General features: G+C 41.4%; 1 protein-coding gene across 4 annotated transcripts in view; it reads right to left on the minus strand.

The window, feature by feature from the left end:
* Window positions 1–5,314: 5,314 nt before the first annotated feature.
* PRPSAP1 (phosphoribosyl pyrophosphate synthetase associated protein 1) overlaps window positions 5,315–14,596 on the minus strand; it is a 42,155-nt gene continuing 32,873 nt past the window's right edge. For all 4 annotated transcript variants that reach the window (XM_048818209.2, XM_048818210.2, XM_048818208.2 and 1 more), the window contains 3 exons: window positions 11,237–11,307; window positions 10,278–10,424; window positions 5,315–9,051 (listed from right to left, as the gene is read on the minus strand). In XM_048818209.2, the coding sequence (XP_048674166.1) occupies window positions 8,893–9,051; window positions 10,278–10,424; window positions 11,237–11,307 (377 nt within the window). In that variant the 3' untranslated portion in view covers window positions 5,315–8,892. The remainder of the gene's footprint in view (window positions 9,052–10,277; window positions 10,425–11,236; window positions 11,308–14,596) is intronic.

Consider the following 14,596-nt stretch of genomic DNA (forward strand, 5'->3'; position numbering starts at 1 on the left):
TAGCTGATACCCCAAAATTCAAAGTGTTTATATGTTCTTTAAACATCTTGTTGTTGTTTAATATTGTAACTATGCCCTTGTACCACATAAATGCCCAGTCCTTTTCTGAATGTTGCTGAGCTCTTGGCCTTATGAGATCCTGTAGTAATGAGTCCCACAGTAATTTTGTGCCGAGTGACGAATATACTGTATTTTCAGAAAATGTGCTTTGAGAGTTTCTCCATTATGCCACGCATGTAGGATTCACAGCATCACATCAGTAGCCATCCTTCAAACCTGTGTATTTTGTCTCAAAGTATTTTCTACACTAGTAAAAAATATCACTTCATCACTGCTGCAGTATAGGCAGCTCTGCACTGGAACACAGCAGCTGTCTAGCAGTGCAGATCAATTTAGGACAGGAAGTAAATGCTGTAACTATAACCATTTGAAAGCAAAGGATATTAGTTTAGGTAAACAGATTGAAATCACCAAAATTACAATTTGGCCAGGACAGTGATGTTAATCGGTTACTCTTACGAGAGAAGCCATGGCCTCCCCCCAGGCACTGTGAGGACTGTTACCCTATTGTTCTGAACCAGCTATAACTTGGCACCTGTTTTTAGGACAGCGCTCCCAAACCTCAGTCAGTGGTAGTGTTCCTGTGCTTGTACCCCAGCACAACTTTCTCCAGCATGACGGTTTTTCCCCTGGATGGGAATCCTCCAAGGGTAAAGGCCTGATCCTATACCACTTGAAGTCAATTAAAGTTTTATTATTGACTTCCATGAGCTTTGGCTCAGGCCCTTCCCACACAAGGCTGGATAGTGTAGTTCAGTTTCTTCCAGCAGGGCCATTCTCTTGGACAGTGAAAATGATGCATTTAGTAGTGCGATGGGAAAAATATTTTCACACACATTCCAGCTATTTTTCTGGCTCCAATCCCACTTGTAGTCATTTTAACCTTAGGACAGTCTTCATGAGTCATTGTCCCTTTGGGTTATTAGGTAAGAGCAAGGCTGAGGAGTTGTGACAGAATGAGTGTTTTTACATCGCTCAACCCAGGCCCAAGGCAGGGAACTGTTATTCTGCGTACACACGGATTAACAGAGCTAGGGCCATAAATACCACTAGGAAAGGGGCTTCCATTTTCCGTTTTCCCCAAGACTAGAACCCAATAGTTTCAACACTGAATGAAAGACGCACAGATTCCAGCCTCACTCACATGGAGTATTAGGAAATTAATGCAAGCCAAACATTCTGGCCCTACTGCACATGCAAGGAGTCAGCCAGGTTCTAGCTTAAGAAACTCCCCTGCATAGAGGTATTACATGAAGTGCTCTTTAAATCTCAATTCCATACTGTCTCAAGGACCTTCAGGCTAAAATAGATCTCAGCCAGGTTATTATTTTCAATGCATTTAAAAATAAAAAGTCAAGTGGTTTTATAGGACAGAGCCTCAACATCCAGCAGATGTCAGCATACCACATGAAATGGAGGTGAACATCTCCCCATGATGGTCTATACTCAGTGAGGGAAAGCACTTACCCCCACTTACGAACATCCATTGTAGAGTAATGTTGAGTTCCGACAGCTGCTCCCAAAAGAGAGGGGACAGGGGATACCGAGGCTTCTGTGTTTTCTGTTCTTCTAACAAGACTGGTCATCCAGAGCACAGAGAGGTCGCAGAAAAGTAGAAGGAGGAACTAATCTTTTCTACAAATGAGACTATACTAAGGATATTTAAAAAACCAACCTCACCTAGTCCTCAATGCAGAAGTGCTTGAGCGCAAACTGAAGTTTAATGGGGAGTGTGTGTGAGGGGCAGGTGTTACTCTCTCCAAACCCATGGGCAGGTTTATAACAGGCTGAGCCAAAAAAAGCCATCTGGACATCTCTCCCACCCCTACAACCGAGATTTTGCTAGATTCAACCGTTTGATCTGAATTTCACTGTCACCATGGGTCTATGGCCCGTCCTCACGATAATATCTGAGCACCACACTAATGTTAATGAACTGGTTCTCACAGCAGTCACAGGTAAGGCAATCCTCATTTCAAAGGGGAATGGAGGTATAGAGATTCAGTGTCTTGCCCAAAGTCACAAGTCTTAGTGCAGGGCCCTAAACCTCAGGATGAGCCGTCCCGTTTTAACTTGCTTTACAGAAGTAAAAAATAAAATGCTTTGGGACAGGGACCATATAACGTGCAGTCATTAAAATAGCATTAACTCAGGGTATTCAGTTAGGAAAAGTTCCCCAAGCAGATCTCCCTGGGCAGATTGAAAGGATAGCTCACAATACATATACCACCACTTTGGGGATAGGCCCATCTGCTTTTATATGATTTACCCTTTCATTAGAAGGCATTTTTCAGGCATTGCTGTTTGTAGAAAAACTTCCCAGTCATCCAACACCAAGTCCTCTTCCTAAGATGGAAACCAACCTCCCTGGAACAATCACTTGGAAGGTGACTTCAGACTTCTGCCACTTGCCTATGCCTTAGCACATGGTAACAGTGAGCACAAATCACACCCCTGAGCCCTACCGTGTTGTTTTTTCTGCACATCCTCCATGCAGTAGATCTGCAGGCACAGCAAAGTCTCCTTACTGCCATTTGGTGGCTAGGCAGGCAAAGAGCTGCATTGCAGGCACAGCTGGTCATGCTCAAATTGTTGCCTCATCCTCCAGTACCCCACCCACCGCCATTTGTTTCATGCACCTGTGGCATCTGTCATTAACCAAGATCATAAGAACTTTAGGACAGCCTCTTTACTACTTATACTGTGCCAAATGCAACAAAACCATGACTCCTGATTGGGGCCTCTTGGTGCAGTTTATAGAAATAAGTAAGTACCTCCCTCTGAAGAAGGCATTAATTCTGTAGTTTAAATGACAACAATTTGAGCATCAATATCACTCATTTATCATGGCACCTTAGACAGACTTACACATTTATTTGGGCATAAGCTTTTGTGGGCTAAAACCCACTTCATCAGATGCATGGAGTGAAAATTGGAGTGATGAAGTGGGTTTTAGCCCACAAAAGCTTATGCCCAAATAAATTTGTGAGTCTCTAAGGTGCCACTCCTCGTTATTTTTTCTGATACAGACTAACACGGCTACCCTCTGAAACAGTCATTTATCATGGTAATTTTAGCAGAAACAGGTGTTCAGGGACCATGCACAAAGCTTGTGGAGATAAAATAGTGCTTCTATCACCTTCCCAAATATCAGACTCTGTTCTAGGCATCACTATTGCCATGCCTTAATAAAAACTAAAATAAGCCAGGTTTCCTCTCCCGAAGGTTCAGGCTCACCACTTCCATATACTACAGAGCTGGCTGTGGAGACAAACTCAAGGCAGGCTCCTCTGCTCCTGCACTCATTTAAACAAAGCCCCTTTTATAACAGGGAGAATTACTGCAGTGAGCTCCTTCCCTTCTCCCCTCCATGGTCTTGGTATTTGCTAAGTCACTGAACTGGAAGTTCTCAAGGATGACCATTAGTAGGAGAGAGCAGAAGCCAAGTCTTGTTCAAAGGAAAACATATTCCCCCCGTCCCCTTTAAAAATGGAAAAGGCTTAAGGCTCCTAACCCAGATATGCTAACAAATGCAGGATCATGCCATATCAGCTTAACTTATAGCTCTACAGCAGGAGGTTACACAAGCCTTAGCATAGTATAGTATAAGCCATATGCATTCACCCTCATGAGTTTTTTTCCTGCATACATTTATGGAAATTACTCAAAGCTACCCACCTTTCCAATAGACATGCAGGTACAGGAAAGGCTTATTACTAGCAATGAAATCAAAATAAAAGTACAGAAGTGATTGTCAACATTAGGGTGAAGTTTAACCTAGTGCAAAGAAGCCACCCAGGGCCCTTTGCACCACATAACATCTGTATTAAAAGTTTAAGTGGCATGTAGTCCCTGGGGTAACTAACTTTTAGGGCTTGTCTACACGGCGAGTTAGTGCATAGCCAGCCAAGGTGTGAATCTACAGCAGGAGTCGGCAACCTTTCAGAAGTGGTGTGCCGAGCCTTCATTTATTCACGCTAATTTAAGGGTTTGCGTGCCAGTAATACATTTTAACTTTTTTAGAATGTCTCTTTCTATAAGTCTATAATATATAACTAAACTATTGTATGTATAGTAAATAACATTTTTAAAATGTTTAAGAAACTTCATTTAAAATTAAAATGCAGAGCCCCCCTGGACCGGTGGCCAGGACCCGGGCAGTGTGAGCGCCACTGAAAATCAGCTCGTGTGCCGCCTTTGGCACGTGTGCCATAGGTTGCCTACCCCTGATCTACAGCAAGGAAGTCTCAGAGATGGGTCTACAGACTCCAGCTCATGTGATGCTCTTCAGAGCCCATGTGTCTATACAGCAATTTTTAACACCATAGCAGGAGCCTGGGTGCATAGCCCCAGGCTCAGACTTGCTACCGTAGGTTTCTGCTTGCCATGCTGCTGTACCATTAGAGAGCCTTGTTCTGCAATCCATTATGTATACTGAACTTTTGAATGGTCCCTGTTCAAGTCAAAGGGACTATTGCTTGAGTGAACACTACTCAGTGCAAGCAAAGGGTTCAGAATCATGCCTACATGACTCAGCCAGGCTTATCTGCATGGTTGTATGTAGTGATTAAAAATTAGCACCTTTTGTCAGAGGCAAGGAAGGCGACAAACCCTGAACTGCAACTGTCTCTACTAATGCTGTTGTTGCTGTAGCAGAGGCCAGTTTCCATCTTGGGCAGCTCATCCAGCATAAACATTAAGACATTTGATTGGCTGGAGGCTCAAACCTCAGGCAGAATTCCTTGCTCTAGGATCAAAAAGAAAAGCCATGACCGAAATAAATTTCAGTCATTTGACAGGCATTACACATGCTAGCACAGATGACTTAATACAGGCACCATCTGCAAGGAGGGCAGTACAGTTCTTTGCAAAGGCACAAAAGACGTAGAAAATACTTTCCACCCTACTGACTTAAAATAAGTTAACTGGACTTTGACCCTGTAGAGGATTAGACAGCTGTGACCATGACATTTAGTAAGGGATATATGCTATAGTCTTCCTGAATTTGATCTGTTATTGAATATTTTGCTTTGTAAGAGTCGTCCCCATTGCTTTGCACTATGATCTGCCTTTAAACAGGAACAGCAGCTCAAAGGAGCTCTAATGGTGATCATAAGCTTCTTGTGTCACAGAGCTAAAGGACCAAGAAATGTGCAATGGAACCAATGCAAATAGTGATACTGTGCACATTCAGCAGGCTTGTGTCTGGGCCATTGGAGTGCTTTTTGCAATAAATTTCAGAGAAACACTCAGCTGAAAATGTAGAGTTTATTAGCATCCACTCTGGGATTCCTCTACGGCTTTCTAACAGACACAGGCATGAGCGCTCATGTCCCTTTTTCCAAAGAAATTAGCTAACAGCATAATCTAGATCAAGCAGATTTTATGAACGCTATACACATATGCCAACCACACAGCTGTTTTCACTCTGCCCTGGACAGGAAAAATGCATGAACATAAATACATCTGCAAGAAAGAGGTGCTCCAGGGCTTTCATTACTTTCTCCTGTGTCCTTTACTCACTTCAATTCAGACTGCAAAGACATAAGTATAGTTTTAAAGCAACTTGCACACTGAGAGATTCAATTTGGAAAGGCTCTTTGTTAGAGATTATCAAACTACAGCCCTAACAGAGACTTAAGCCACGTGCAGAAAGCAGACATTTATAAGTCACCAAGACCATTTTGAAAGTTTGGGAGATAACAGAAGCTCAGTTTAAACTGCTTCCTCTCCAGTACTGTGCAATTTAAACTGAGCTTCTCTCCTTTTTCTGAGACATCAAACAAGAGCATGAAGAATCTTCACTCTTCCTATGGCCTCAGCTGAGGGTGGGTTCAGAGAGTGGATGCTAAACACATTACTAAATTGACTTCTAGGAATTCCATGACATCCTGAAGTAAAAAGCCATGTCAATGTGGTAAAATGTAGGAGGGGATCATAAATGTATATATTTTATACATGCTGCTAAATAATTCTCAAAAGTAAAATACTCCAAGAATCTTGGGAAGACTGTTTAGAACCTAAGTGATCTATCAGCAAACAAACGAGAACTCTTTCCCCCCCCTTAAAATCAACTCTCAAAGTAATCCCATCATGTAGCTATTTAGATCATTAACCTCTTCCCCCAGTCAGGCACTCTCAGCCAAGATCAGTTCTGAGAAAGGTGGCAGATGGTGGGTTGAGAAAAGAATATGCCAATTTTCTGTTTTACAAGAATAGAACATTTAAATTTTCAGGAGTTTAAAACCTAAACAGGAAATCTAAATTTATTGCTTTTGAATATCAGAACTGAGTTAGAGAGAGAACACACAGGAAATGGGAGATGGGATGGGAAAAGAGATGACATGGGCAGATAGACCAAGACTTTCTGAATGGCACCACTGCTATAAGAAACTAAATCCTACAAGGCCCCTATACCCCAACTCTCATAACTGGCAAAGCCATAAAGATAATCAAGTCTTCCAAAAGGCAGAGGAAACTAGGTGGGAGAGGCCTTCATCTAAAAAAAAGAACCTGACAGCACACCCTGTAATGATGACAGCCACCAGGGCTGGATTCCATGAAAGAAAGAAAAAAAAAAACCCAGCAAGTTCAATGCCAAGCCAGCTGTAGTTCAGGCAGATGCACTGCAAGCTTCCACATAGCTCTTCTGATGCATTTTAATCCGATTTTCAATCTTTCTCATTGCAATTCTGGGCCTTGTGAGCACAGGCTGCCAATTGGGCCAAACTGGTTGGGGATTTTGTTATGTGAACGATTTGGGACTATGGCCCAACCAAATTCATTCTGACTTGTGTCCCACAACAAGATTTGAACAGAGACTAATCTGAGGCAAGAGGGTAGCAGACTAATGAACTGGGCCACTTCACCCAGGATAGGGTCTATCTTAAAGTAATTAAAAAGGGATATGAGGAGAGAATGTTCTCATGTTTGTAAAACTGGCTATCACTATGAACAGTTGTAGCCTAGTACAAATTAAGAACAAGGGGACATGAGTATTTGTGATTTCTTCACATACATGCTTGTCAGTCAGTCCCTTCAGTAATACTTAAAAGTATGGTACCATGTTAAAATATAACTGGCAGCAGCCCTGAGGAGTCACATACATAAAGTCATGGTAATGGAGTATAAAAAAGTCCATTTTTTATACTCCATTGAACAAAGCCACTAAATTAAGAAGAGTCCCGTATATTGCTTACAAGAAGATTCAGTCTGGAGGTACAGATCAGCAGCTGGATTCCAGAGAGAAGACAAGGTCCTCCTGAATCCATAGTTCCATACATGCTCAGTGGCTATGAGATAGGAAGCTAGTTCTATAACATGCACTTCACTCTACTGAGGACTTTTTGTTTGCTGAACATTCAAGGCTCTTCCTGGACTCCCAGCATCAACATATGCTCTGACACTTTTAGAATTTGTTGTACATTGAGGTGGGAGTGAAATATGTAGGTAGAAGTTGAAGGGCAAGTAATACTGTAAAACAAACCCCTGTTGGACAGAGCAATCAATCTGCACTGTCCTCTCCCAAGCAATAGCCTCAAACTATTGATCACAGAGCCAAGTTGAAAATATTCTAGGTTTTGGTGGCATGCATATTGACCTGTCCTCCTACATGGCGGATGTTTTTGGAATATGCCCTGGGATCTTATTACAGCCCAGCAAAACTCATCACAATTCACTAGGATTGCTTTCCCAGCCATATTCTCCTTGCCAACAGCCAAGGATTTTTGTCACTTGGAAAAAAAGCAACAAGGCCTGTCTGTTGCAGAAAGCAGTTTTAAAGCATCTACATTTTTTCTTTTCTTTTACAGGGCTGCCCCGGAAATGTATTTAACATATTTACAATAACAGACCAAAATGGCAGCTGTCCACAGGGAAAAGGTCCAAAATAAAAATCCTATGCTTTTTAGCTGCTTGAACATTAGAATTTCAGAAAGTATAGTCATCTTTGAGGCAGACATGCAAAGTTTCCCCCATACAATTCTGCCAGGGTACATCAATCCCAGGCAACTTCTGAGCCAACAGCCAAAAATCACAAATTGTGCTTAATTTTCAATGTAGACAGGTGTTCCAGCAAGGATCAAATTCACGGAGTTGTGACAAGAATCCAAGGCTCTAGATATAAAGGTTGACATATTCTACTACTAGGTTTCCACTCCTGCTGAGATAAATATATTTAAGTTGTTACAAAGACCTACAAATCTAATTTATTTAAGGATTTAGCTGCCACTGGGTCATTCTAGGCTGCCACTGTTGAACATACTTACAGCCAATAATTTCATAAAAATAAACCTATGCTGAACACATGAAATTAGAAAAGGCTACAAAAGTTGGCACGGGGGTTTCTGCACATCAACACTACAGGCAGCACCCTACTTGCCCAGGCAGCTTAAATGAAGTGTTCCCTTCTGTATTCTATAGTCAATTCATAGACTAGAAGCAGCATGAAAATCCTTACTTCATCAGTCCATGTGCGGCAACAAGACTTCCAGATTCCCCTCTCATGAGGCTACAGCTTTGTTTTAAAGGGTGAGAGGCAGACACTAAATAGCTCTCAGGCAACTTTTACTTACAATTCAAAGCCTATTTCCTGATCAGAACTAAAATGTAATCCTCCCTGCAAGGTGAACAGAAGAGGCTGTATCAGGTATCAGGGCTGTTCAATTTTACTTTTGCTATTCAATCCCGTGGCTTCAGTCCTTAAACATCCTACACCTTCCCCCTAGCAGAAGAAACAGTTGTGTTATGTCTATAATTTATGGCATTGCATTTTCATGCACATTTCCTTCTCCCTTCTCTTCAGGAAACCCAGGACAAGGGCAACATTGCAATCTAGTCATCCACGGTGATGTTGCGGAAGAGATAAGCCATGGACTCCCCATTGTGGATTCGTCGGATGGCTTCAGAGAGGATCAAACTGATATCCACAGTCTTTATTTTGGGGCATTGCAGCTTCTGAACTTCATGAGGAACTGTGTTGGTCACCACCACCTGCAGCGAGATAGAAAGGAAAGAACATTAAAAGTGCTACCAACACATCAATTCAGATTTAACAGCTACCTAAGAATAACTCTGAAAATCAGGTGTATCTGAAGTTTCTCTGGGTAGTTAGAGGACTTGGGGCAGGTGTAAGTATCACTAATATTACATGATTGAAATGACAGATCTTGCAAGGCTGACCATTTGAAGAAAGGGCCAACATCAGTGATGCTCTGCATGAAGTTCCTCCACGTGGACTAGCAAGTCTGATTACATCACAGGTTCTTGACCACTCAGGGTGGAATATTTGATGGCTTGATCCAATAATGCCCCACAAAGTCCATGGGCAGACAGGAGAGGCAGAGAAAAGTAAAATAAATATTATAGGAAAGCAAACACATGCACATGGGATGTGATGGAGAAGCATCCATGTGAATGGTTTTGCTAGAGGATAGCAAAGGATGCAGACATAATCTAGCTCACTACCAATAAAATAGGTGAAGTCTGCCCTTTGGAGAAGTGTGGCTATTAAAACAAATGCCATAAAATTCAGAGCGGGACTGTCCCCTAAACAGAGTTTCTCTCCCAGAGTGTCTGGTGCCAAAGGCTCCTTTGGTGCCAAAGGTAACTCAGCATAATTTCCAATGGTGGCTGTGCTTTAGACCCTCCATCCAGATACGTGTTAAGTTTATATGTAGATGGGAAATCTACATAGAGGACAGACTCTTAAGTGGCCATATGCCTCTGAGTTAAATGAGATTTTCCATTCTCAAAAATGGATAACAACCCATTTCTGATAATTATATTAGAAGCCTCATTTAACATCCCCATTACACTCACTCCTGGATCTTTGTCATCTAGCGAAGGCCAGCTTTATTGTCCTCTCATAAATATATGTACATTTGATTGTTTCACTCATGGAAAAAATGAGCATTAGTCACAGGTAAAAGCTATTCAGTGCAAGCAGAGGCTAAACTTAACCCAAATAAAGCTTTGAAAAAATCATCCCAAACCCAGTCCTAGTCAGAATAGGTAACATTAATTGCATGCTGAATTGTATGTTGGTTGGTTGAGGAACAATTTTTACTAGGTAACAGTCTGTGATGAAAGTCATTTTACAATTGTGACCTAAAACCGACTGGAACCTTGCTGTCTAGAGGCAAAAAGCTAGTGTGTGAATCCATGTGGCCACCATCCAACCTTTTCCAATCTCCACAAGACAAGCAGCAGTGACATACCTCATCAACTGCAGATTCCTCGATTAGACGGGGTGCATCTGCAGATAAGATTCCATGAGTGGCCATCACAAAAATCTTGTAAGCACCACGCTCTTTCAGGATTTCTGCAGCTGCTACAAAGCTTTCCACATCATCAATAATATCATCCTGAGAGAAACACAAACAAACCCCACAATCAGAACCAGGAAGTTACCACTTGAAAGAAGACAGACTTTGATCTCTTCACATCTCTAGCAGCAGAATCCATATATATTCGAGGAAGTTAGGGTCTACCTTGACTACTGCTGAAGATCCTTTATACACCAGCTCTGATAATTAATGTAATTTTATTTATTTGCTGATATTTCTATAGTTCTTACCACTGTAGTATCTGAGTGCCTCTCATACAATGATTTAAATCTCAGCCCCAATGTGAGATATAGGAGTCCCATTTTAAAGAAAGGGAAATGTGAGGCACTGAGATTCTGACTTACTCAAGATCAGACAGGACGTTTGTGGCAAAAATGGGACGAGAACCCAGAAGGGTCTTGGACTTTCAGTCTTGTATCTAAAGGAGAAGACTATCCATCCTCTCTATGATACCAAAACCCCATGCCACCCATCTCAACAGCAGTTCAGAAGGGTGAAAGGAGACCAGTGGCAAGTGATTTCCATTCTGAGGTATTTATTTTTGGGTTCTGGTGTAACTGGGCAGGAAAATTTGAGGGTCCACATCCCCATGTTTTGGGCACAGGGCTGAATGCTGGATACTAACAGGGTGTCTGTCTGTCTTTCCTATTCAGATACACAGGAAAGCTGGAGAGAGTTGAGGAGAGGATGGAATGTGAACATTCATGTCCCGACACGATCATGTCGTGTCATTTCTACTCCAGAACAGAAATCCCAGCTACATGGAAACATAAATATTTAGAGATGGAAGGAGAAAAAGATCCCACCGCACTGCTTTTTCAGTCTCGTACCACAATGATGGCGATTCTTCCCCCAACATCTCCGACTACAGTTATTGGTGGCTTCTCTTTGGCCATCATCACTACAAACAAAGCAAAGCCAAGCCCAGTTAGATTCCATACATGGCAGTATTGCTACATGCATATATATCTATTTATTGCACTGCACGACAGGCTCCCACTTTTTTCAATTAAACCTTGGTGCATCAAGTTTAATATACACGTGCATGACTTCTTGCAATTTATACGTATATACTCCATAAGACCCACAGAACTTCAATTTTAGCAATCACTTTAAAAAGGGAAAAGTAGAAGAGCTTAATAAGAAATTAAGAGTCTGATTTCCAGAAGCATCAAGCACCTGCATCTCACACTCATTTCAACTGAACCAGCTGGTGCTTAGCATTTTTTTCCCCCTTTAAGGATCTTAAAATTCCTCATGTCATGGCAGCTGTGATGCCGCTGTTGGTCCAAGTGCAGCTCAAGCAGTGGTGCTGCTCTCATCTTAAAGAGCACTTCTGCTCCAAAGAGTGACTAAAAATGGTGTTGTGGGCTTCCACATTTAGCTTCCTTAAAGGATATTAACAAATGTCCCTGGTTTGCAAGAGGTAGTTTACTAATTGCTAGCCATGCAAACTGATCTGGGGATCTGAGACTCAAGCTGGGTTCTTTCCTTCTCCTACTCTATCCCCAATAAAGTGTCCTGCAGACCAGAAAAGACCCTTTATGACACCTGCATATGTTCAGGGCCGTCTTTAGGCATATGCAGTATACATAGCTGCGTAAGGCACCTGAAAATTTGGGGTACCCCTGGGTCTTAGTGTCCAGCCTCCTACCTCTTCCTATCCCTGTTCTAACCCTTCCTGCAGGCTCCCACCACTGCTACAGCCTGGCCAGTCTTCCTCTGAAGGGGATCTAGTACTTAAAAGTGAAAAAGCCTTCCAGCCCACCAGACCTATCAGCACAACATTAAAACTGTTAAAGAACCATTCAAGTGGTAATGAAGCCATTTAACAGGCATTTGCCAATCCCCAGGTATATACTCTCAATTTCTGAATTTACTGACCAAAACAGTTGTGCATTACTGTCATTTTTACTCAGAACATGTTAGTCTACAGGACCTTAATTTAACATTTGCTTTAAAAATCTCTCAGTGTGTTGCTGAAGATTATAAAATCACATCTCTAAGAATTCCTTGTATCGATTTTTAGATGCACAATTGATATTCATCTTTAGCCTTAAATGCTTGGATCTTCAGACATAGTTTTTAAAATAAATCCTTCAAAAGACCACCCTTATACACTTGCGATCCCAGGTTGCTGTCGTGCATAGAGCCCCATAAATCTTAAGGACGGCCCTGCATATGTTCATTGCTTTCAGTGGCATAGGTGACTGGAATTTTGTAATTAGTGTTTGAAAGAAGGACTAATAGAATCCAGCTCAATCTTAGCACTACAAACCAAACACAGGAGTAAAAAGCAGTAAATACACTTATTGCTAAATTCTGTAAATGACATATAAAAGGATCAGATCTGTTGAGCAAGAAGGTGCCATTCCCTCTCCACCCTCGCCCTCTTCCCCTCCCCCCCCCCCCCCCACTTCCAAGAGCTGTACTTTCAAATGGATCCTTGGCATGCAGAAACTACATGTACCAACAGGAAACACTCCATCTTGAGGCAAGCAGTCTCAATATCAAGGTGGATCATCATATGCTGTTACGTACTGTCTACTTTGCACTTATACTTTGTATTTAAAGACAAGCCAGACAGCCATCTGCTCCACAAACTGGATGTGGCCCCTCAGACTGCTGGCAAGTAGTTAATAAATCCCTCACCTGGGCAAGGATTGGCCACCCTTGAGCCAAGTATATTTAAAAAGTCCCTCCCCTGACAATGAACATTTTGATTTATAACACAAAAGTCTCGGGGCATGTGTATGACACAAAGAGGATCCGATGAAGTGAGCTGTAGCTCACGAAAGCTTATGCTCAAATAAACTGGTTAGTCTCTAAGGTGCCACAAGTACTCCTTTTCTTTTTATTTTAAACTGCATGAATCTGGTGAATGGATTTAAATGGCATGAATCATTGCTCAAATGCAGTAGTAAGGAAGTGATGCATATCCGTCCAAGCAAGCCCATCATGTAAGCTTTCATATTACCCCATTTAGGATTCTACATATGCGACACCTTTTACATAACTCCTTTAGAAATTATTGAGGGGATTACAGTATTTTAAAATAAAACTTCACTGATACTCTTTCATAGCCTCCCACTGTAAAGACAGGTGCTTCAATTACTATGATTCAACTGTACAGGCTTCAGAAAATTTAAGAAATTTCAGACACCTAAAAAATAATGTTTTTGAATAGATTGTTACAAAATGTATGCACTTGTCTAATACCTAGCGTTCTACTAGGGCAGAAAGAAAAGCCTTATCCTATTACCAAAAAAGGGGATTTTAATCTAATGGTAAGAAAATCACTTTTAGTCATACTGGATCAGGAGATCTCACCTTAAACTGACTGAAAATACCCCTCTTGCACAGACTAATAGAATACTCTTAAAATGATGTCTAAGATACTCTGTAGTTTGGAATGTTAGTAGCTTTGGCAGAGATGGATATGTGGCAAAGAAAAAGTGTACGATAAATATGATTTATGGGGACTACAGTTTCAAACGTATACGACTATTACATGAAGCATATAAAACAGCACAGTGTAAAGAATCATATGTAAAGGACTAATTTTCCTCTAAACCTTACTCAAATTTTAAAAAGCCGAAGAATTATGTTTTGAACAGAATAAGTCAGTCAGTGCTGAATTTCAGTTTAAAGTCTCAGTTAGGCAGCTAGCTTCAGTCCTAACTGAAGTGCTCTTTGAAGCAGAGATTCCTTAGTGCTCGAGAACAGTTTTCTACAGCTTGCTTGCCAATACATAGAGACACATAAGTGTAAAGGGAAAAAAACAGTTCTCATGTAAAGGGAGAACAGGAGGAAGGATACCTTTTAATAAACCAGGATTAAACTTCACAAGAGATGAGCAGGCTGAACTATTTCCACTGCAGGCCCTACCTACCAGTTTTGATTAAATTATTAATCTAGTTTAGATAATAAAACTCTTGTAGGAAGCACTGAGTTATCAAATACCCAAAGGATTACATCTGGCTCCCATCCCAACCTTAACATACATTTTACAGATGAACAGGGTTCTGTTTACAGCAGACAGGCCAGGGAGAATTCCTTTTAGAAGGATGACAGGTGTCAGAGTAGCAGCCGTGTTAGTCTGTATTCGCAAAAAGAAAAGGAGTACTTGTGGCACCTTAGAGACTAACAAATTTATTTGAGCATAAGCTTTCGTGAGCTACAGCTCACTT

Source organism: Caretta caretta, chromosome 14, assembly GCF_965140235.1.
Source record: "Caretta caretta isolate rCarCar2 chromosome 14, rCarCar1.hap1, whole genome shotgun sequence".
NCBI classification, from domain to species: Eukaryota; Metazoa; Chordata; order Testudines; family Cheloniidae; genus Caretta; species Caretta caretta.